General features: G+C 44.3%; 1 protein-coding gene across 1 annotated transcript in view; it reads left to right on the top strand.

The window, feature by feature from the left end:
- grin2ba (glutamate receptor, ionotropic, N-methyl D-aspartate 2B, genome duplicate a) overlaps positions 1 to 22,366 on the top strand; it is a 78,935-nt gene extending 56,569 nt beyond the window's left edge. The window contains exons 6-14 of the mRNA XM_070847784.1: positions 715 to 923; positions 1,244 to 1,415; positions 5,668 to 5,821; positions 7,205 to 7,330; positions 9,953 to 10,182; positions 10,292 to 10,452; positions 11,196 to 11,383; positions 15,337 to 15,575; positions 20,060 to 22,366. Of these exons, the coding sequence (XP_070703885.1) occupies positions 715 to 923; positions 1,244 to 1,415; positions 5,668 to 5,821; positions 7,205 to 7,330; positions 9,953 to 10,182; positions 10,292 to 10,452; positions 11,196 to 11,383; positions 15,337 to 15,575; positions 20,060 to 22,366 (3,786 nt within the window). The remainder of the gene's footprint in view (positions 1 to 714; positions 924 to 1,243; positions 1,416 to 5,667; positions 5,822 to 7,204; positions 7,331 to 9,952; positions 10,183 to 10,291; positions 10,453 to 11,195; positions 11,384 to 15,336; positions 15,576 to 20,059) is intronic.
- Positions 22,367 to 22,592: the final 226 nt, after the last annotated feature.

Genomic DNA, 22,592 nt, shown 5'->3' with positions numbered 1-22,592 from the left:
GTCTTTCTCCCCTCTTTTAATCAGCCCCCCCACCCCCATTTAATATAAACTCAATCCACTTCTCTGTCTCACTGTTTCTCTCCCCACCCTTTCCTCTTGATCTGAATTCTGCTCTTTCCCCCGTTCCAGTCTCATCCTTCATGTTAACCTTGCTCTCATTCTCTACACTACGTCCCAGTCGTCTCCTCTCCTCTCCTCTCCTCTCCTCTCCTCTCCTCTCCTCTCCTCTCCTCTCCTCTCCTCTCCTCTCCTCTCCCCAACTTTCTTCATTGCCATATCTCCCATTCATTTGTTACCTTATTGCCGTTGTAATGACAGATGGACTATTCACAATTAAACCCAGAAAACAGAAAACGAGCCAATAAAACCCCAATCAGAGTGAGATGTTTTTGCATAACAAGCATTCAAACACTATATTGCTTTTTGGTGGTGTGTCTGAACAGAGCAGAGCCGCAGTCATTTTTGATGGACTAGTATGAAATTTAATCTGAATTCATTTTTAAATTTGCATCCTGCCCAATGTGTTTTATTGTCACACTTGTTAGCATTGAGTTGATAAGATAAAGACTATGAGTCTCCATGATTGCATTTAACTCACTGGTAAAAAAAAAAAAAAAAATCAACAATGCAGTCCTCAAAAAAAGGGAAAACTAATTTGTGTGTGACGTTTTTAAGGTGATCTGAATGTCTTTTGTTTGCTGTGTCTCTCTGCAGGTGGGTAAATGGGAGAATGGTTCCCTGTCCATGAAGTACCATGTGTGGCCTCGCTATGAACTATATGGGGGGGCCGCAACAAGGGAGGATGATCACCTGTCTATCGTGACATTGGAGGAGGCTCCGTTTGTCATTGTGGAAGACGTGGATCCACTTAGCGGGACATGCATGAGGAACACCGTACCTTGCCGGAAACAAATCAAAACGCTGTGAGAGCAAACCTAGATAGAGGCTGTTTTTTCTGTCCATCTGGCACCGTCGCTCCCAGACCTACGTACTGCAGAGCTTACCAAAGCAGAAATGAAAAGAAAGAACCTGGCAACTGCCTAAAATTTGCTTGCGAATGATGTTAATTTCCCACGGCAGCTTTACAGAGCCAGAGGTAGAATCAGTTCACACTTCATCGGTGTGACAGCGACAGTGCCAGATAGACCGAATCATATTTTTAAGGACTCATGCCAATCCAGACGAAAGTACACATTTGATGCAGTAATTATCTGTCCATCCACGTGTTTATCTGTCTACGCAGTAATCAGACGAAGGACTCTGGGATCTACATAAAACGTTGCTGTAAGGGTTTCTGCATTGACATCCTGAAGAAGATCGCGAAGTCAGTCAAGTTCACCTACGATCTGTACCTGGTCACCAACGGCAAACATGGCAAGAAGATCAATGGAACATGGAACGGCATGGTGGGAGAGGTGAGGAGATAACTTGTGTGTTTCCTTGGCTACGTCTGACTGTGTCCACTATTTCAGCCAAATCTGAAAGCCACTCTCTGAATATTCAGGCGGTGGAAAGCTGCCAGATTTTGCAGGCCAAGACGTAAAAACCTCTTCCTGCTTGTATTGGCCGTGCATGTGGAAATTATATGATCATCTCAGTTGTAGCTTGTTGGCAGAGCTTTCCCATTAAGAGTTTGCCTAATTCACACTTTGCAACACGTCTTATCATTACTGATGTCGCTGCTTTTTCAAAGGTGGCGTTAAGACATTGGAGCTATCAGAGTGGTGGCTTACATTTCACGTAGACATATTTGGCAAGCAAAGTAGAACGGCTTCTTTCTCTCTGAGGTCTGAAGAAAAAAATGCTCTGATGACAAAACGTAAGCTTTGGCGCTCAGAGGAGTCTACACTTTTCTATTTTCCAAAAACAGAAAAATTTAAACAACCAACCAACAGACTAAAAAGGTGGAGGCTGAAGCTGCAACATATTGCACCAGCAGTACGCAAACTTCTTCCTGACACCAAAAGTAACATCAGACACATTTTTATATTTGTTGTTTAAGTGAATTTATAACATTACACAATATATACTACTATATATAATACTAATTTTATGCAGTATTTTCACTTTTTTATTTATCCCTCCCAAAAACTTGACACCAACAGACACCTTTTGAATTCCAGTGTCACTTAATAGAAGTTTGCTTTAAATTTGTTGTGCAGTTGCCAAAAATGATGACTTTAGTTTTACTTAAATTCAGATATCGTTTGTTAAAATCAGACACTACTAATCCTATTTCCACAATATCCAAAAATAGCTTCTTAACACTTCAAAATGAAAGTGGATCATCTGCAGATAAAAAGTTTCACAGCTGACGTGCACATTAGGTACTTATGTGCTTGCACACTGCAAAGAGGACAAACGTATGTGCTCATAGCCATAAAATGATGTCTAAATTGCTGTCGCCATGCGGTCACTGAGATTCTAGGTTTTGGTAATGTTTGATTAAGCCTGCCAAGAGTTTATGAGATCAAGACACCTGGAGTTACTGCCAAGGTGTAGGTGAGGGTGTAGAAAAGATCAAAGGGGAGACAGAGTTACAGTCTGGGTCCAATGAACTGTGCTATATTTAGCCTCCATAGGAGCTGCCCCAACGGTTCATTTCCTCTTTGAAGTGTGTTTTCATACCTTGAATTATGAGCTTTCCTTTCCGGGTCAACCCTCTGCCCAACAGGCTCGAACACTTATGTCAGATGGGCTAAGCGCCTCACCCTAGGGTGCGTACAGTTCACTCAGCTGCAACAATTCACTTTGGGCTCTAAACATTCCCTAATCGACATTGGTCCAAAGGTAAGGTCGTTGTCAGTTCTCATACTTCAGCCTACAAGAACGAGCTGCACCCCCGCTGTCTGACTTTGGCTATTTGTTAATGAAGGAAAAGGCAAACAGATCGATAGTAGCCCAAAGGTCACAGGTTGCCAACACGCCCTGTCCATCTTTGTGTAGACGCTGAAGTTTGAACAACCTTCACAAGTCATGGCAAGATTAGGTGTCCGTTTTTTGCTGCGGTAAAACTTTTGCTATGCAATTTACATTAAAGTGACCCATTTCATCTATTACATAAAGCCATTTAAGTCATCCTGCCAGTCAGACAGTGTATTTAGTGGGCACTGAGCTCTAAGTGTGGTCACCTGTAATAAACTCTATCACCCTGGCTAAAAGCGCCGTAATGCGCCGTCTCCTTCTCACCTCCACAGATGAATGGTCATTAGGGGGGGGGGCATTCGTCTCAGCCCCTGTCTCTCATACACAGACACACATGCAGACAAGGGACACTTATGCATGAATGATCACAGAAATGAGAGAATACATGCATGAATGCAGACACATGGACACGGACAGGCATACACATCCGAATGTGCACAGAGAGGACACATTCATAATGCCAATTCATCTCACACACACACACACACACACACTTCACCGTAGTTTTGCCATATTTGCTGTATGTGACAAAACCATCCTGCGTCCTTCCCGTGTTGGAACACAGCCAAAACTACAGTATATCTCACACACTTAATCGACCAAAATCTGGACCGACACTATCCACACACACACACGCACGGGCACGCGCGCGCACTTGTTCGTGCCTCGGCATGCTCCTGAATACTCACCGAGATCACTAAGGACCATTTACGCAATTTGCCACAGTTTGGAAAGACAAAAGATCAAAAAGAAAATAAATCTATAAACGCTCTAAGAGGCGGCTACATTTTGTCCTAACTCGATTTTGGCAGTGAGTGTCACATTTCATATGTTGCATTGACTTGTGCTGCCCCTAATTCTCCTAATCTAAAATATTAAAGGCAATACACTTGATTACATGAGTTTGGCCTCGCTAGCAGAGTCACTGAAAGACACTGGCGCGCACACACACGCACCAGCTGAGACACATACAAAAAAACGCAGCTCCTCGCTCACTCATTCTCAGTAACACCCACATGGGTCACTTTCATAACACGGAGAGAACAAGTCGTAGGAGGGAGATGGAGAGAGCGAATGGAGAGAGAGGAAGTGAGTACACTGCTGGATGGACTCGCTCTCTTCCCCGGGGAGACATTCGCACATCCGGGCAGCAGCGCGCACACACAAGTGAACACGCACATACGCGCTTACATGCTGACAGAACAAACAAGATTGAAAAGTTACAAATGCACACAGAGACACACACACACACACACAACACAGACACATAACACTTTGAAAACCGCAGATAATGTGCACAGCAGATGTGTAATATTCTCCCTGCCTGTAAAGGTCCACTTCACAGGTAGAGAACAAAGGTTCGCTCTCTTCTTTCTCTCTGTCTTTTTCCCTTTATGACTCACTCATATGCACACACACACACTAGCACTGAAGCACATTCTGGAGCTTTGACTCACATAGTCACAAACGCCTTATTAACTCAGTGAGACAGTCTCGTCCCACTTTACCCCTGTGCTGTAGGGCTCAGAAAATTTTGGGCTAAATATACTACCTGTGCAGAGGTACTGAGAGGAGGGAGGCAGGTAGAGGAAGAAGGCATTGGGGCGTCTATTTCAAGCAGCCATGACCCACTGTGGTAACCCACTTTCTTCCTCCCTCTTTCTGTCTTTCTCCATCTCTCCCTCCCCTGGTGCGCATCACGAGCGTCCACTCCGAGCGCTGTGTGCGGAAAGTGTGCTGGCCTCCTGTCTCCACCAGCCGTGCTCGATCTTCGTCTCTAATGTCTCCACTCATGCGTTTGGTTGCCTCACTTTGCTCATTCTAATTCTTTCCCCACTTCTTTTTAATGTATTTACTTTTCCCCCCAACCGGTCCCATCTGCTATTATGTCAGATTTGATTTCCTCCATTCCCCAGAACAGCCTCTGACAGCTAACAGAGAGAGTGTCTGAATCTACTGCACGCTGCAGACATGTTAACAGAGAAGGCAAGAGCAACTGTGATAGCGCTACGAGTTTTTCCTCTTCACTCAGAACAAACTGGTCATTGACTTGCACAGTGGTCAGTTGAATAATTGCTGTTTTGACACAATGGATTCTCTTTGTATGATTGCTGAAGACCAGTGTAAAGTGATGCGTCTAGACAGAAGTTATTACTCTTGGATTACACGGGCTGACACTAAAACCTAATATTTACTCTTGATATATTAGATTGATGAAAACGTTTCTGCTCGGTGTGGCTCAAGTGGCTCGGTCACATTTATTCATTCACCCAGTGAAATGACAACAGAGCTAGCAGCAAAATCGACAAAGAAATGAGAGGGACATTGTAAAAAGCTGCTTTGCAGGAGTGTTAAAATGTTTACACAATGTCCTTTTAAACTTAGACACTGCTGTAGGCACTGCCAGCTTAACAAGAGTCACCCACATTTGGAAAGACTCCCTGCACAATCACCCTTAAATGAACTGATGGCTACGATTTGCTATTTTTATGCTTGTGTGTTTAATGCTGTTTTTTTTTTTTTTTTTAAGGCTATTTTTAACTATGTTGACTGAATTTGTTTTTTGAATGTTTTTGTTGGCACAGCACCACACAAGATGTTCTCCCTCAGGGAGAAGTTTTTGGACAGATTTTCCATTCATTCATTACTGTACAGTGTTTCATGGGTGGACGAGGGATGTATGAATAGTGTAATAGAGTAACGGACGCTCTTTGTTTCTCTGCTTTCCACCATATGCACCAGGTGGTATTAAAAAACGCCCACATGGCTGTCGGCTCCCTGACCATCAACGAGGAGAGGTCAGAGGTCATCGACTTTTCCGTCCCCTTCATCGAGACGGGCATCAGCGTCATGGTCTCCCGTAGCAACGGCACCGTTTCACCCTCTGCCTTCTTAGGTGAGGAGCACAGCAGCCAGCCCTCAAAAGTGTTTTGTTTTTTTTATTCTGCCAAAAGATGCCCAAAAAAATCATCGCCCTATCAACCTTTAAGGCCACTATAATAAAGGCAAACACATTGTGGTTAATAACTAGTAAACTGTACATCTCATTCTTCAGTCTTTATATCTACACATTCAGAGGATTAGGCTGTGCCCGTTTTTGGGTGCAAATTTGTGAAACACTAAAAACCTACTTTTGTCCATTTTCAGTTCCAGTTTCAGAAAATCTTTGGAATGAGTTTAGCATTTATTTTAGTCTAACTGTCCACTTACCAGCAGTCCAGACAGATTGAGAGCGACTGATCTTTGTCAGGTCTCTTTAGGTTGACATTCATTTTTCCACCTTTAAAAGTTAAACTAAGACACACTAAGTCATTCATGATTCATTCAAAAGAAACAAGTCTTTTTGGTCAAAGAACTGAACCGAATCACTTCCTCAAATGATCCGTTCACTTCTCAGCTCAGTTTATGAAGTGTGATAAAACCTGCAGTAAGTAAAAACGGCTGAAGATTATGTCCGTTCACTGAATGTACTACACAGTTTCAACATAAGTGATAGTTAACGGCTCAAACTGCTGGAATCAGGCCCAGCTAGGCTCAAGAGTATTAGCGAACTGTAGATCAGTTAAAAGAACTTAAAAGTCACTGCAAACAAGTGTTCGATTCTGATATTCAGCGAGAAAACTTTTAAAATGTCAACAATTAAAAACAGAGTTTGGCTTGTTTCACATGTTTGATCAGGATGAATACACCGTTTGACCGAACTTCAGGTCAGTGAGTGGGACTTACAGTCGGAAATCTGGTCAAGCACTGAAAGATTGGGTGAACGTATCTTTTGAACAAATCTTTTTAATGAACTGAATGAACTCCAGTGGTTCGGGACACTGAAAAGAACTGCTTTGCACATTACTAGTGATTAGAGCCAGGTTTTAATGCATCTGTATGATGAGGAGGCAGACTGGAGTGCATGATAATATGGCTAACTGTTTATTTATTCTCTCTTTCGCTCCCTGTCTCTTTGCCCTCTTACATTTCCCACTCCTACTCCATTTCTCTGGCTCTTCCTTCCTCTTCTCAATCTGGCGCTCCACATTTGCATATCTCTATTGCCCTCTCCCTCTCTCGCTTCATTTTCTCCCCCTCTCTTTCTCTCTGTCGCCCTCGCTCTTTTTTTTCTCTCCACCTCCCTCCGCTGACGTCCCTCTTCTCCTCACCATCCTTTTACAACTCTCTTTTTACCATCTCCTCTCTTTTCCTAATCTCTGTCCGTCCACGCTCCCTTCCTCAATCCCTTGTGTCCCTTCATCTCTCCCTCTCCCCTCTTCCCTCTCTCGCCCTCCAGAGCCCTTCAGCGCGGATGTGTGGGTGATGATGTTCGTGATGCTGTTGCTGGTGTCAGCATTTGCTGTGTTTATATTCGAATACTTCAGCCCCGTGGGCTACAACCGCTGTCTGGCTGACGGCAAAGGTGAGAGGCCTCAGCTCAACACACACACACACACACACACACACACAGATACTTGGAAACACACAGGCATGGCCATGATTCCTGCTGGGGGGTGAACAGAGCTTTTCCTTTAGGATATAGATGTAAATGAATGCAGACACTTTCTCCTCCAGTCTTCTAGCCAAGTTGCCTCCTTCATCACTCACTCTTTTCGCTCAGAACACACCAGATGGGAGGGCATGCTCAGGTTGGATGTACCAGTGCAATTATACCTTTGCAACATGTGCTAAAAGTGATGTGTTGCTTTAGAATTAAAGTATTTTTCCACAGCAAATCTGTTTCAATAAAAAAAATGTACAGCTGCCCAGATTAAGTTTATCTGCATGACAATAAAGTTTCCAGCAGCTTGGTCATACTGATCAGAGGTAACTCAAAGGTTACTCAGATTAAGATGTTGGTTACTTATTGAAAACGTCAACACTGATTTGAATTTTACAGAAAACTTCCTCTGTGACTGATGTATTATTATTTATTGCATTATTAGATTGTTAATACTGATACATCAGTATAATCTTAGTGGCATAGCTGGCTGAGGTTGAGCTAATTTCATCCAGGCTTGCCATAAGATGGGAGGTCTGGGAAGTTGTGAAGAAAGACCAGTTAATTTTCTGTGGTGAAACACATTTATCACATTTCCTTGATTGGAAAACCACGTTGCCTGTGAGCGTAACCCAGGCAGAATTCAGTTTAGGCAACAACATATATGTCCAAGCAAATTCCAGCACATTTAAGCACGTTCTTTAGGAGACGTGGTTTGTCTTTTGATAAGCAGTGACGTGCTAACTGAAGCAGATAATATGGGGCTTAGTACCTTTAGTCTTGTATCACCTTTTCACAGGCTGCTTTTGCACTGATTCTAGTGACTCTAGCACCAGCACTTCCCAGTGTTTGGCTTTAATTTTCTAGTATTTTTTAGGTTTCTGGTTTTCCGAACAACATCTTGAATGGGTGAATGTTGAACAGACAGCTTTGAAAGTCCTGGATCTGAGTGTACCCACTGCACATGAAAGCAGTGCAATGGTTTTGGCAAAGAGAAAGTCTGGTAGTGGAATTGTAGATCCAAATCAATCCAAGTGCTATCTGTCCACCAAATTACAACAGTCAAAGAAGAATGAAGCCGGTGAAATAAGAATCCAAAATATGTCTAGAACATGGCGGCAGACAATTTGGTCCGGCAGAGAAATGCGTTGGATGAGTTAGGCACCAACTAGTAATTTGCATCAAACAAGCAAGCAAAGATACAGCTTTGCAGTTTAATGCTTCCTATGTATAACAATACCAGTGCAGATTGTTTTGTAGGGGTTGTCTTTTGCTGTGCACAAAGACTGACAGAGACACAGACGTGCGAAAACACACCGCTGGCCGCCTTCACATATAGACCAACCATCCTCAATGACCCAATGACTTCATTCTCCTCCTCCTCCTCCTCCTCCATGCTGCTCTTTTTTTCTTTTACAGGTGTATCTTCCAGTGCTGCTTCCTTCTCTCTGGTCATGTCATTTGCATTCATTTCCATATTTCCCAAAAATCACGTCAGCTCTGACAGCAAGGGGCTAGTTTAGTGTTAGATCTCCCCAACCAAAAAGACAAGAAACAAAAAAAAAAAGAAAAATCAATGTCTTCCCACAACTCTATCTCTGATGTGGCTATATATAGACAATGGCTATTTTTTTTTTTTCATTCCTCTCATCCTTCATCATGTTCTGGAGATGTATTCCTCCCTAAAGCGCTGTTCACTTCTGTGTGCCTCCTTGTTTTATCTGTTTGTTGCGCTGTGGGAGTTTGCTATCATGAAGAGTGCAGATCGAAGTTCGGACTCAAAGGATTCGAGGCAATAACGTATCAATGGCATGACTGCAGATTTGTAAAATCTCTGCCCAATTCATTTAACCAACTTTCTTCACAGACTTCACAAAGGAGGTATTTGGCAAGATAAAGTCAGTTTGTCCATGAACAAAAGCCCCATACAACAATAAACACCCACGTGCTTGCACGCACACTCTCTTTCTCTCTCACACACTCACACATACCCACACAAACATGAACCAACTGCTAATCGCAGCATAATGGCTGGACTGAACCAGTCTGCTGCCAGCTCATGGATGAATTGAACCAACTCAGTTCCTAACTTATATAAAACATATATCTTAAATCATGTGTGATATATATATGTCAGCTGGGATTGGCTCGAGCACCCCCCCCCGATCCTTAAGGATAAGCGGTATAGATAATGGATGGATGGATGGATGGATATATGTATGTAGCCAATATAAATGTCAGAAAAAATAAAAGTCTAAAATGCTACATGCTAACACCAGAATGGCTACATAACATGCTGATGTTTTGCATGTATAGTGCATACCATGTTCATCAGCTTTGTCCAGCTTCTCAGCATGCTAACGTGTGCTAAAAAAAACAAATTAGATTGCGGTATAGACAATGAATGGATGGATTCAATTTCATTCTACAAAATCATTGCCCAGCTGGAGAGCCGTCAGTAAAAGCAGACCAACTGTGTGTCCCACGCACCAGTTTAGAAACCAAAGCTGATCTGTCATTTAACCATGACTGTGTTTGTTTCAGAGCCTCACGGCCCATCGTTCACCATTGGTAAGGCCATCTGGCTGCTGTGGGGTCTGGTCTTTAACAACTCCGTGCCGGTGCAGAACCCCAAAGGCACCACCAGTAAAATCATGGTGTCAGTTTGGGCCTTCTTTGCTGTCATCTTCCTGGCCTCCTACACTGCCAACCTGGCTGCTTTCATGATCCAGGAGGAGTATGTGGACCAGGTAACTGGTCTCTCAGACAAAAAGGTAAGGTTGAAGCTGTGCCGCCCAGTCTTCTTGTTCTTACATTCACCCTCATTTGGAGAGAAGACGTTTTACAGGCCTCTGTCTCCATGCTCTGTCTCCCATATTTTAGTTCCAGAGTCCCAACGACTTCTCACCTCCGTTTCGGTTCGGCACCGTCCCAAACGGGAGCACAGAGAGAAACATTAGGAACAACTATCCAGAGATGCACTCCTACATGACGAAATTCCATCAGAGAAACGTCAACGAGGCTCTGCAGAGCCTCAAGGCTGGGTGAGAAACTGCCCGCTAAAGTGCTTCCTCTAGTTTTATTGTAAAACCAAATTTACAATTAGTTCAAAAGGATTTTCAAGGCAAAATTCATTTAAAGCATCTCATAAATGCTTGAAACAGAAGTCCCTGTTTGACAAAATGGTAACTATCATCTAGGGATATTGAACAATGTATTCTGGTACATGTTTATGTATTCGCTTCGGGCACGTAAACATCTTTTATTTCAGTAGTTTATTACACCGAAACACTACCTAGATAAGTTTTCATTCTGTTAAATCTGAGGAGTTGGATTTAGTTTTATTGCAGCAGTGCAATGATTTTTAAGGGACTGACCCATAAAGCACAACAGAGTGCAGGTGAACAATGGTCGTTATTGTAGTCACATATTGCAATAGAAAGTGTAAATTGTGGGGAAAACAGTTCAAGAAAAAAAAAGTCCCCTGTTTGTGTCTTCCCTTCTTGTCTTCATGTAACCATATTGTAGCTGAATAACTCCAATAATACTTTCACTCCCCCTCTTCAGTTTTCATCAAGTGTTCCTTTTCGCCAGTCTGTGTGCCAACTCCAGCCTTTGGCAAACCAAGTGGAAGTCTATTACACTTATCAGCAGCTTAGTGCTATTTAGCAGGTTAATTGGAATGTTGTAGCTGTGATGTCTGACTCCCAAGTGCTAATTAATTGTAACCTATCTCTCTCTCTTCCTCTCTCTTTCTTTCTCTCTCCCTCTCTCTCCCTTTCATTAGCAAACTAGACGCATTCATTTACGATGCGGCCGTACTGAACTACATGGCCGGTAGGGACGAGGGCTGCAAGCTGGTGACCATCGGCAGCGGCTACATCTTTGCCACCACGGGGTACGGGATCGCCATCCAGAAGGAGTCGCTCTGGAAGAGACATGTGGACCTGGCCATCCTGCAGCTCTTTGGAGATGGTGAGGCAGCATGCCCCCCCCCCCCCCCCCCCCCCACCCCGTTTTATTCATAAATATTGCTCAGTTTGATGAACTTGGCCAACAGACACTGTCATGCGTACAGTACAGCTGAGCTGATGGGATGAGTTGTTCATTTAATTACTCTGAGATAATACCATACTTTACCAGCAAAGGAAACGACATGACCTCTGATTGACAGCCGTGAAGCAAACATGTAAGGATAAGTCTATAAGTATAAGACTGCACTCACCAAATTAGTTGCTGAGATCGAGGAACATGGCAGCCTCGCTGAAACAAAGTCTGATCATTCAAGAAAAATAAGAGTTAAGATTAACTGATTATCTAAACCGCCATTTGTAGGCAAATCTGAAAGAGAGTACACCTGAAATGTTGCTAATACCTCACTGCACAGGAAGACACTAAGTACTGTATGGTCTAAGTTGAACCAGGAAGTCGGTCTGTGATGGATCTGCACATCAGAACTTTACCTACGGTCTTTGTCTTCTTCTCCAAGCAAGTTTTGTTTGTTTAAAACACATCTGATCTTCTTGCTGCTCGTGTGTCCGCCCCGTCTAAATCATTTCCTAAGAAAATAAGATCCAACTTGAAATAAACCTGTTATTCTTTAAGAGCTAATTCGTGGCGCTTGATTTATCCATCAATATGCTCTGAACAAGTCTTGCCTCAGGCTGTGCTGTAGGGACAAATAACAGTGGTTAGGTTTGATTCTCATGTATACCAGTGTAAAATAAAATATTTTCAAGAATGGCTACTCTAAATTCAGACAAAAATAGGCTTTTTGTAAAGTAAATTTTTAGGGTTTCACCCCTCCCGTCTGGATAAGAACTGCTAGAGGGAAGGGAATCAACTCACTATCAAATCATAGGAATGTTTCGTGTCTGTGACCACATTTGTTGTGATCAGTTGGCCCTGCATGTCAAATGTACAGTAATTGCACGCTCATATAGATAAAGAAGAGACAGAAAAGGTAAGACGGTGCTGCTAGGAATATAAATTGAGATTTAGCTCCACCATGGGGGCCCTATGCTTTATTGTTGAGCTTGCCTTATATGGGAGCCCGTCCAAGCTCTCCATGGCTTGTTCTTTTGAAACACTTCACTCCTGTCAGCTCTAGCTGGAGCATTAATGAGTGTCAGCACGAGTAGCAACTGAAATGAAATGTGTTCAAAATGTCCGTTCTCAACCCGAGTGAAAATTCTTTATGGCTTTCTAGCAAAAATTCTGCATCATAAACAAGTCAAAATGTCATAGACAACGGCTGCTCGCTGAGTTTATCAACTTTAACAGTCTAATTTCACTATGTCTTGTTTTGATATACAGCTCAATTCAGAATGGGAAATGTAATGGAAGTTTGCTTTGTGTGTGTGTGTGTGTGTGTGTGTGTGTGTGTGTGTGTGTAGGTTTTCGTGTGTGTGTGTCTGTTGTAGTTAGTTTATTTGGGCATGGTCCAGCATGTTGTGAGCATCCTGAACCAAGGGCCCTCCGGGGCCCACTATAGTGCGTCCCAGTTAGGGGTGCCAGCATAGCTCCTGGTGTATTTCAACACTCTTTGTGTGTGTGTGTGTGTGTGTGTGTGTGTGCGCGTGTGTACGTGTGTGTGTGTGTGTGCGCGCGTGTGTACGTGTGTGTGTGTGTGCACATGTGAATATGGGTCAGGCCTCTGAAAATGAGAGGGTCTATGTGTGTAAGTGAGAGGGGGGTGTGTGTGTGTGTGTGTGTGTGTGTGTGTGTGTGTGTGTGTATTAGAGGCATAAAGAGGGAGTGGTGTAGAGATTCTGACTATTTATGACACAGGTTTATTTTTAACAACCTACATACAATTCAGTCAGTGTTGTGCATGCATTGTTTCTGACTTATTGATTAAGTTACATTATTTATAAGTTTAACTTACATAAGTCATTTCTCGCACTGATCCGTGTATGTTTCCGTACGAGCACATGTGGTTGCATGTCTTTTTGAAAATGGGTCGGTTCGCAGTGACACCCCCCTGTGCCACTGCAAAAGCACTCGTACAAGAACCAGGCGGCCCTGTCTCGCCCCTCTCAGGATTTCAATGTCACTATGCCACGCCTCACCATCCACTCCCCTCCTGGTGGCCTAGAAAGCGATCAGACTCACGTGGAGAGCCCAGTGGCCTGATACGAAGGCTGGAAGGGAGTCTGGGTGGTTTGACGCAGGCCTGAGCAAAAAATATATCACAGCTGTCGTGAAAATGAAAAAGCAGTTTTGATTTCCGATTGGCTGCTGGATGGAAAGTTTTTAAGTCATTCACAGTTGAGGTTAATGACCTTTTGCCCTTGAAGCTGATGAAAGCTCTGTTGCATCGCGTCAGAAAAACCAGGCAATGATGATTTTTCCTTCATTCTAAAACGTACCATTTAAAACTCTGGCTTTTGACCCCAAACCTACTTTTTATAGCAAAAGATTGCATTCATACTTTTAGTTATTAGCTTATGGAAATTTTTAAAAGTTAGACCAGGAGAAACGAGATTGAAGACAACAGATAAAACACATTATGAGCAGCAGAGCAACAGAACTGAAAGAAGGTGGTTTTCATGCAAGTTCTTGCCAAACTGACAGTCTACAGCTGTCCTATTTAATTTTATCTCAAGTCAAATGTCAACTGAGTCACCATTCTTTCAGTTTAATCTTCAAAAAAAAAAAAAAAAGACTTAACTCAAGGTCCACTCAAGAGCTTTTTCCAGAACTATCAATAGCATCAATTTTCATCTATGCCTCCAGCAGGATGGCCCGACACTTCTCTCCTTCCAAAATAAACCAAAGTGGTGTTAAAATACTTTTATCGTACAAATGCCAGTGCTATCCACCACTGTCACGTCAGATCACAGTTCACCGTCAGCTTCTCAGCAGCAGCATTTAGTGGCTGCTGTATGATTGCGTCTGTATTCTTGCCCGCATGCATGCGTGTGTGTGTGTGTGTTTGTGTGCGCGCGGCGCCTCTCCCTGAGTTTGTATGCTGTGGAGCTTCTTGTTGACGCTCAGAGACCAGCCAGCGCTCCGGTGCAAGAGTCGCGCTGACGTGCAGCGACAGCGGCTGAATGTATGATTAATTAAGCGACGCCTGTCCCGCCACAGTCGGCTTTGATAGAGAACAGCTCGTGATGAAACAGAAGGTGACCCACAAAAGAGGCCAGAAGCTCAGGGACCAGCGTTAGATGCACGGACACACACACACACAAACACACATTCATGCACATGCTTACATACAGCATGCAAACACTTGTTGTTTTTTTTTACACTTTGCATAAATGTATTCAAATGTTGATGCCAAAGCTTGTACATATTATGTGGTTAACACTTTGGGACACACACTTAGACTTAAAAAGAACAGTGCGATTAACACGTGACCAATGCTGCGTGTTTTACTCTTTTCCCGTCTGCAATGAAGCCTACTGCAAAATTCAGAGCTCTATTTCACTTCTAACTCCCCTGACCCTCCCTTCTCTCCCGCCTGCCCGCCATCTTCCCTCCTCTCTTCTTCTGTTGCATCATCTCTCCATCCCTTGTGTCCTCCAATACCCATCCTGTTATTACATCATATCCCTCCTCTTCTTTATATTTTACATTCCTTCCCACTTTTTTCACACCCCTTTCTTTATTTCAATTCCCATATGAATTATAAAAACACTTCGCCACGTGTTGTCATCATGCCCCCGTCCTCTGTCTCGTCTCCTATTCTTCTTCTGCCCATCGGTGTATCTCCCTCCTTCCTCGCCTCCATCCCACTTCCTTCTTGTTGTCGCTCTATCAACTCTCTAACCATCCCTCCTTCCCACCCTCTCATCGATCTCTCCTTTTCTCCTTCCCTCTTCATACCATCTGTTTCTTCCCTCATCCTTTCTCTCTCTCTCCCTCCCTCTGTCCTTTCTGTCGTCTTTTCACCCACCCCACCCCGTCCCCCGTCCATACAGGTGAGATGGAGGAGCTGGAGTCCCTGTGGCTGACGGGAATCTGCCACCACGAGAAGAACGAGGTGATGTCCAGCCAGCTGGACGTGGACAACATGGCCGGTGTCTTCTACATGCTCGGTGCTGCCATGGCTCTGTCACTCATAACCTTCATCTGTGAACACTGGTTCTACTGGCAGCTGCGCTTCTGCTTCATGGGCGTCTGCTCCGGCCAGCCCGGCTTCGTCTTCTCCATCAGCAGGGTGAGACAGGGCGGGGAAGGGGAGACAGCACTTACAAGACAATAGTGTTTGGGCTCAGACTTTAAAGTTGATGTCCAAAATGTTGTCAAAAGGTATTAATGATCATAAATGTATCCATGTGCATGGTAAAACACAGAAAGCTGCATATTTACTCACTGTAAATTAACATTCTAAACTGAGAAACGTCAATCATCTTGTCACGACATGTACTTTTTCACAAATATTCTGATTGACAGATTCAGATTGCCAATGAATTCCGTTCAAGACAGAGCCAGCACACTGAAGCTGACACATTTCACACCGTGTGTGTGTTTTCAAGCATCAAAATCAAGCAGAAGCCCAGTAGTATCGCACGTTGCTACCTGCTCCACTTTTCTCCAAATTTTGCAGTGGCTGATATAAATAAACTTCCTCATAACTACTCCGCCATCTTTGCCTCTCACAAATACGAAAGGTGACAACATCTGGAAAAGTTTGAGATTATGCAGCGTCTGCAAGAGGAAAGACCACATTCTTCCCCTCAGAAATGAAAAGTTGCATTCATGGCCCATAAAACACACCCTGGCTCAGTTCAATACACCCTTATACTAGGAAACCTTAAATAAAGACTGCTATGCACCTGACATTACTTAGTCTGCCCTTTCTACTTGTGCTACTGTTACACTACCTTTCAGCATTGACCGTTATCTCATGATAGCAGTCAATATAACAATCTGACAGCAAAAAATACATCCTGATTATTATTATTGTCAGCACTGTCAGGTATGAATGAAAACACATCATGAATAAAACATATGATCTCTCATGTCATTAAATATACATTGTTTGGGTTAGTCTTTTCTCAGTTGAAAGATGGGAACGAAGGGGGGTAAATGGAACAGGAGGGGGTGAGGATGCAGAAAATAAAAAGGGTAGATAAAGAGACTGATATTCAAGGGGCAAAGAGAAATGAAGTCAACAACTAGCAACTGCACTCTCTCACCAGAACAGTGTGAAAAAAAGAAAACATCCAAATAGATCATAAGTCTCCTTCATTACTTGTTTATTCGTCTCGACATCCTCAGCGTCGCTGTAATGCCTCTAAAACTTAAGTGTATTCATTCGTTGAGGCTTTCGAGATGTTAAAATTGTTAATAAGCGAACTTTCACTTCCAAACTAGAAAAAGATGTAGGAGCTTTTTCCTTTTGTCTCAATGCTTAAGTCTTTCTGGTGTCCACAAGGTAAATATTTACAAAATGTTGAGCCAAAATCAATATTTCACTCAACAAAAATCAGCCACGGAACCGGAGAGGGTAGATTACTGGATCCCAGGAGGCCAATGTCACCCCCGAGGTATTTGATTTGCATTCCAATTGTTTTGACATGGCTTCGGTGTAATTCACTGCGCGCCTCTGAAGGTGAACCGCTGCAGGCTAAACCACGTGGCTAATTTACAGCAGAGAGCCACACACTGCTGCTCTCTCCCTCCATTTGATATGCTGCTGTGGCGGCTTGTGCCAAGAAAGCAAGGCTACGAAAAAAAAAAAAAAACCCAACCTAACGTTTTCTCCTCTCTGCTCTAATATTATGCTCCAGTGCCCAACTTTGATTATTTTGTATGGTGTTAATTTTACATTGTTGCTGCCGCCTTGTTTATGGTTGTGTGTGCGCGTCTGCATCTGTCTGTGCAGAAGGAGCATAACATATCAGTTGCTAAAATGTCAGTTGACTTCTCATTTCCGAAGAAAGGCTGCTTGGTGTTGTTTTTGATTATTACATCATTAGAATTTGTACGGGAACTGAATCTGAAAGCAATTATGTTCTGTGTAACATTCAGTGATTGCTCTCATTTACAGAAATTACCTCTGTCTTTGCTACAATGTGACAACATAAATGATCGCTGTGTGTCCACAAATGCAGCCAGATGATTCAGTATGTTAAAATATTCAGCGGAAATATTCACCGAGAGCGTTCATTTGCATAGTGAGCACACAGCTTGGGCACGGGGAAACAAAAACAGTGGATATTAATGTTTATTATCTTTCCGCAATCCTCGGCCACAACCTCACATTGTCTCCCTCTCATTTCCTCAAGTGTTTTCTCTCTGGCCTCTGCCTTTCTTTCTTTTTCTTTTTTTTTTTCTTTGCTCTGCCACTCAGATTGATTCCGCTTTTTTAATTTCACAGCATAATCCAATAAAGTTTATTGTTATTGCCGCAATTAACATTTAAGCTCGGCAGTGTAAAAAATGAGACATCTGTCATGGTTGGCTTGAGTCACGTGGCTTCGGTCATGGCTTCATGGTCGGTTAGCGTTCCCTCCCTCCCAGGGGCTCGGCGGCTGTGTGAGCGTCTCTCCTCTGGTTACCTGCTCCTCCGGGTCCCACCTGCAGCGCTGAAACAAATTAATTATATCGATTTAAAAAGCCTCTAATGACTTTAGAACAGTAAATGTATTAGAGGTTTAATCGCTCCTCTTTTCGCAGCCCTCACATTACATCATGGCTAAGTTCATTTGCATTTAGCACCATATACTTACACCACACGCAGGCGGTATTAAATTATGAGCTGCTGCATGTACAGTAGGTACTCTATATGCAATTATACAAAAGGGGCACCCAGTTATTTGTTGATTTCCTGCCTCTCTGTACCAGTGTAATCACTTATAGATTTTACTGTGATCCCTTGGTGGATTGAAAATTCTTAGGAACCCTTGGGACACAGTTATTGCTATTCACACATCCTGCCCAAATAATCAGCTACTGTAGCACTGGGCCGGCAGCAATCTGCCAACTGTTACATTATGTGGGCTTGTGGAGTAGACAAAATCTGCTGTTGAATACGAAGCAGCAGTCATTTTGTTAAATGTCCAAGACTTGATGCGCTACAGTTTTTAAGTTGTTGTTCCCGGTCGCGTTTGTGTGCCTGAGAGAAAAAACCGGACAAACATTCATCCCGGTGTTGTCCTCAAACACCATCACTGCTCAGTACAACACAGCCTCACCGACTATGAAGGTGAAATCCTAATGGGGGGAAGATCATCCTAAATTGAAGGTGGATGCTTCTGGAAAATTCTGCTCAAGACGGGATGATTTCATAAATGTCTCGGGAGGGTGGATGTGACAGATTTGGCAGCAGGTGGGGTGTAATCGGGACAATAAAAGAAGAAAAACAAAAGAGATGAAGTGGTGACAAATTATATAAACAGACAGATGGAAAAAAGAAACACAGATTAGACGGATAAGGACCAGATAAACATTGAAAGATGGTTCCAAGTGAAAAAAAAACTTGAAATATCATGCAGGTGGGCGTATACATTTGTCCTCCATTTCAAGATTCCCATCCACATCCCATATTTCTCAAATACTGTTGAGTCATTTTGTATTTATGTTAACCTCTCATGCTTGTAGCCGCTGTCAAGCTTTACATACTTGGCTGGTAACAGACTGTGAAATTGAAAGAAGTAATAATATTATCTATAAAACTGGAATGAGGGATGAAAGCCTTTTTGCTGCAATGCAGGCACTGTCCATGTAGCTAATTAACTACCCACTACGAGTGGCAAGGGAAAAGAGAACTGAGGTCCAACAAGTCATATAAGTGGATAAAAGGAGGAAGTAGCAGAGAATATTTGACAGCCGGCTGACCCCTAACCTCTTGGCAGAATCCTGACCTCTGCAATGGCGAGCAGAATGGAGGTCAGCTGATTTCTGATCTTTAACAGGGACCGAAGTATCCCTTTATTTCCTTCGTCATCTACAGATGTCCATAAAAACTCCTTTGAAAAATGTAAAAATCATTGTTTGGAATTGATCTGATCCTTTACCATCCCCATCTGTCATGCCTGGTTTGCTCTCCTCTGTACATCCATTTTTATCTGAATATTGTATCGTACATCACTGAATGCAAATGGAGCAGTTTATCTTACTGTCACTGTAAGGCTCAGCCAGTGTCTCCTTGGCTTGGCCTTTATCGTAGGGTATTGTGCTGTGGCCAGTGGCGTTGAGGGGTAGTGGAACAGAGGTGTTTACTAACTGCCAGAGGATATTGTTCAGCTGAATTCTAATCACATTGATTAAAGGTATTGACCACAGGGACCCAGGGGATTTTACAGTCCCTCTGCCTTTATCAATCATCCAACATCTAGCTACACTATCCTCTCTGAATCGTCATGCTGTACACTCACTTGCACTGTCTCACTTTATTTCACACCCGCTAATATGCTGCATGTTACTATCTATTAATATGTAATAGTAATTATGTAATGAGTTACATGTAACATATATAATGTATACATTGGTTTTTCCTTACTATATACTGTATTAATTCAGCAAGGTTTTGTCAGCATCAGCAGAAAGAGCTGTATTCACTTTATGTCAACTAGGCTCTAAAAAGTGGGGTGATCAGGGTGCAGTTTAAATGTATGTACTATACCACTGCAGTCTCATAATGTTTGAAATGTTCACTCTTTAATGCTGCGCCCCGCCTCTGTTTCCCCCACACAGGGCATCTACAGCTGTATCCATGGGGTGCAGATTGAGGAGAAGAGCAGCTCAGCATTGAACTCCCCATCAGCCACCATGAACAACACCCATTCCAACATTATGCGCCTCTTGCGCACTGCCAAGAACATGGCCTCCCTCTCAGGGGTGAACGGCTCTCCACACAGCGCTCTGGACTTCATCCGCCGTGAATCCTCTGTTTATGACATATCTGAGCACCGGCGCAGCTTGGCGGGACACTCAGACTGCAAGCCACCTTATCTACCAGAAGACAACATGTTCAGCGACTACATCAGTGAGGTGGAGAGGACGTTTGGCAACCTTCATCTGAAGGACAGCAATCTGTACCAGGACCACTACCTGCACCACCATGGCTCAACGCTAGGGCTCAGCGGACCTCCTGCCAACAGGCCCCATAGTTTGGGCAGTGCTAGTTCTCTGGAGGGTGGCATGTTTGACTGTGACAGCCTGGGTGGAGGGGTCGCACCTATTTTCACCACCCAGCCCTGTTCAGCACTGACCCACAGGAACATGAGCAAGTTTGATCTGCTGTCTGGACAAACACCTCCATCAGGTCAGGGCTTCAAGGGGGGCCTGCCGGACCTGTACGGGAAGTTCTCCTTTAAAGGAGGTGCCTCAAGTTCCACATACATCCCTGGGCATAACTACTGTGGGGGGAGAGGAGATGATGATGGGAATATACGTTCAGATGTCTCGGACATTTCCACGCACACAGTAACCTATGGAAACCTGGAAGGTAATGCCAAGAAGCGCAAACAGTACCGTGATAGCCTGAAAAAGAGGCCGGCCTCTGCCAAGTCCAGACGGGAGCTGGACGAGATTGAGCTGGGCTACAGGAGGAAACCCTACCACATCAGCCACCACCACTACCACAGCCACCGCTCTACCTCCCCGCCACTTTTTCCCACTGAACGGAAGAGAGGAGGAGGAGGAGGAGGAGGTGGAGGAGGAAACAATGATGGCAACTATCTCTTCAGGGAAAAGGAGAGTGTGAGGGATTTTTACTTGGACCAGTTTCGGCCCAAAGAGGGCGTCCCTCAGTGGGAACATGTGGACCTGACAGAAGGCCCTGGGAGTAGAGAGGGAGGAGTGGGGGCCTGCACCTCCCTGGTTCCAGTGGATGACTTTCTTAAGAGCAAACCCAAAAAGTCAGATTCAAAAAGTGGGGGAGGATCTGGCCTGGCAGGGGGAGAGTGGGAGTGCAGGAACTGTCGGGCTAGCGGGGGAGGAGGTGGCAAGCAGATGTCCTTACATGGAGGAGGTGGTGGTGGATACGGTGGTGGTATGAGCTGTGGGTCCTCTGGAGGCGGAGGAAACAGCCGCCCCAGCTCTGCGACCTGCATGCGCTGCGAGGGCTGTAAAAAGACAGGAAACCTCTATGATATCAGCGAGGACAACAACCACCTCTTGGAACAGATGGGGGGAGGGAAAGGTGGAGGAGGAGGAGGAGTAGGTATGGGCGCAGGCCCTCAGTCTCAACCTCAGGGCCAGCAAAGGAGGAAGGGCGGAGGATTCGGCAAACCACTTAGACGGCAACACTCGTATGACACATTTGTCGACCTTCAGAAAGAGGAGGCAGGTGGGATGGGAAGTTTGATGGGGGGTTTAGGAGGAGGTGGAGGGATGAGTGGTGCGGGCATGGGAGGGATGCTGCCTCCACCCAGGAGTGTTAGCTTGAAGGAGAAAGAACGCTACATGGAGGGCACCAGCCCTTTCGCACACATATTTGAACGTCACGGGGGGTCGGAGAGAGAAAGGGAAAGAGACAGGGACCCATTGTTTTACGGAGGTGAGAGCCGGAAAGGACCCGGCTCACCATTTGGCCTGTTCAGAGGTGGTGAGGGCCTCCACCGCCGCTCCATTGGAGAGAGAGACATGAGAGACAGGGATAGGTCTTTGATGGAAGGAGGAGGTGGGGCAGCGTTCTCTTTATCCAAATCTCTTTACCCCGACCGGGTAAACCAAAACCCCTTTATACCCACCTTTGGCGATGACCAGTGTCTGATGCACGGAGCCAAACAATATTACATGAAAAAGCAACAGCAGCAGCAACAAGTTGCCAAAAACAGCCGAAGTGACTTCAGGAGCCAGATGAGCACGGCGTCATATCTGCCAGCGTCCGCCACGGCCGGGGTGATGTCCAACGTGGCCCCCCGGTTCCCGAAAGAGCTCAGCCTCGGTGGAATGAACCACCATGGCTCCATGCTGGGGGTCGGGCCCCCACGCCCCTTCAACGGAAGCAATGGCCATGTGTACGAGAAACTCTCCAGCATTGAGTCTGACGTGTGAGAGAAAAAGCGGGAGGAGGAGCTGACGGTGGCGTGGGAAGAAGGAGGAGAGGAATAGAGGCGTGTAGTGTTAGGAGATCAGGGATGATTTTAAAGACACTGTCCACACACTGCAACCCTAGCCCATATTGGGAAGATGTAGGATGAGGTAAAAGAGGCGAGCTAGAGAGGAAACGACTGAGACTGTGAAATAGAAAAATAAAAGTAAGGAGAAAAAAAAAATCTTT

The sequence above is a fragment of the Pempheris klunzingeri genome, chromosome 17 (assembly GCF_042242105.1).
Source record: "Pempheris klunzingeri isolate RE-2024b chromosome 17, fPemKlu1.hap1, whole genome shotgun sequence".
Lineage (NCBI taxonomy): Eukaryota > Metazoa > Chordata > Actinopteri > Acropomatiformes > Pempheridae > Pempheris > Pempheris klunzingeri.
This window is presented reverse-complemented; position numbering and strand designations above follow the sequence as displayed.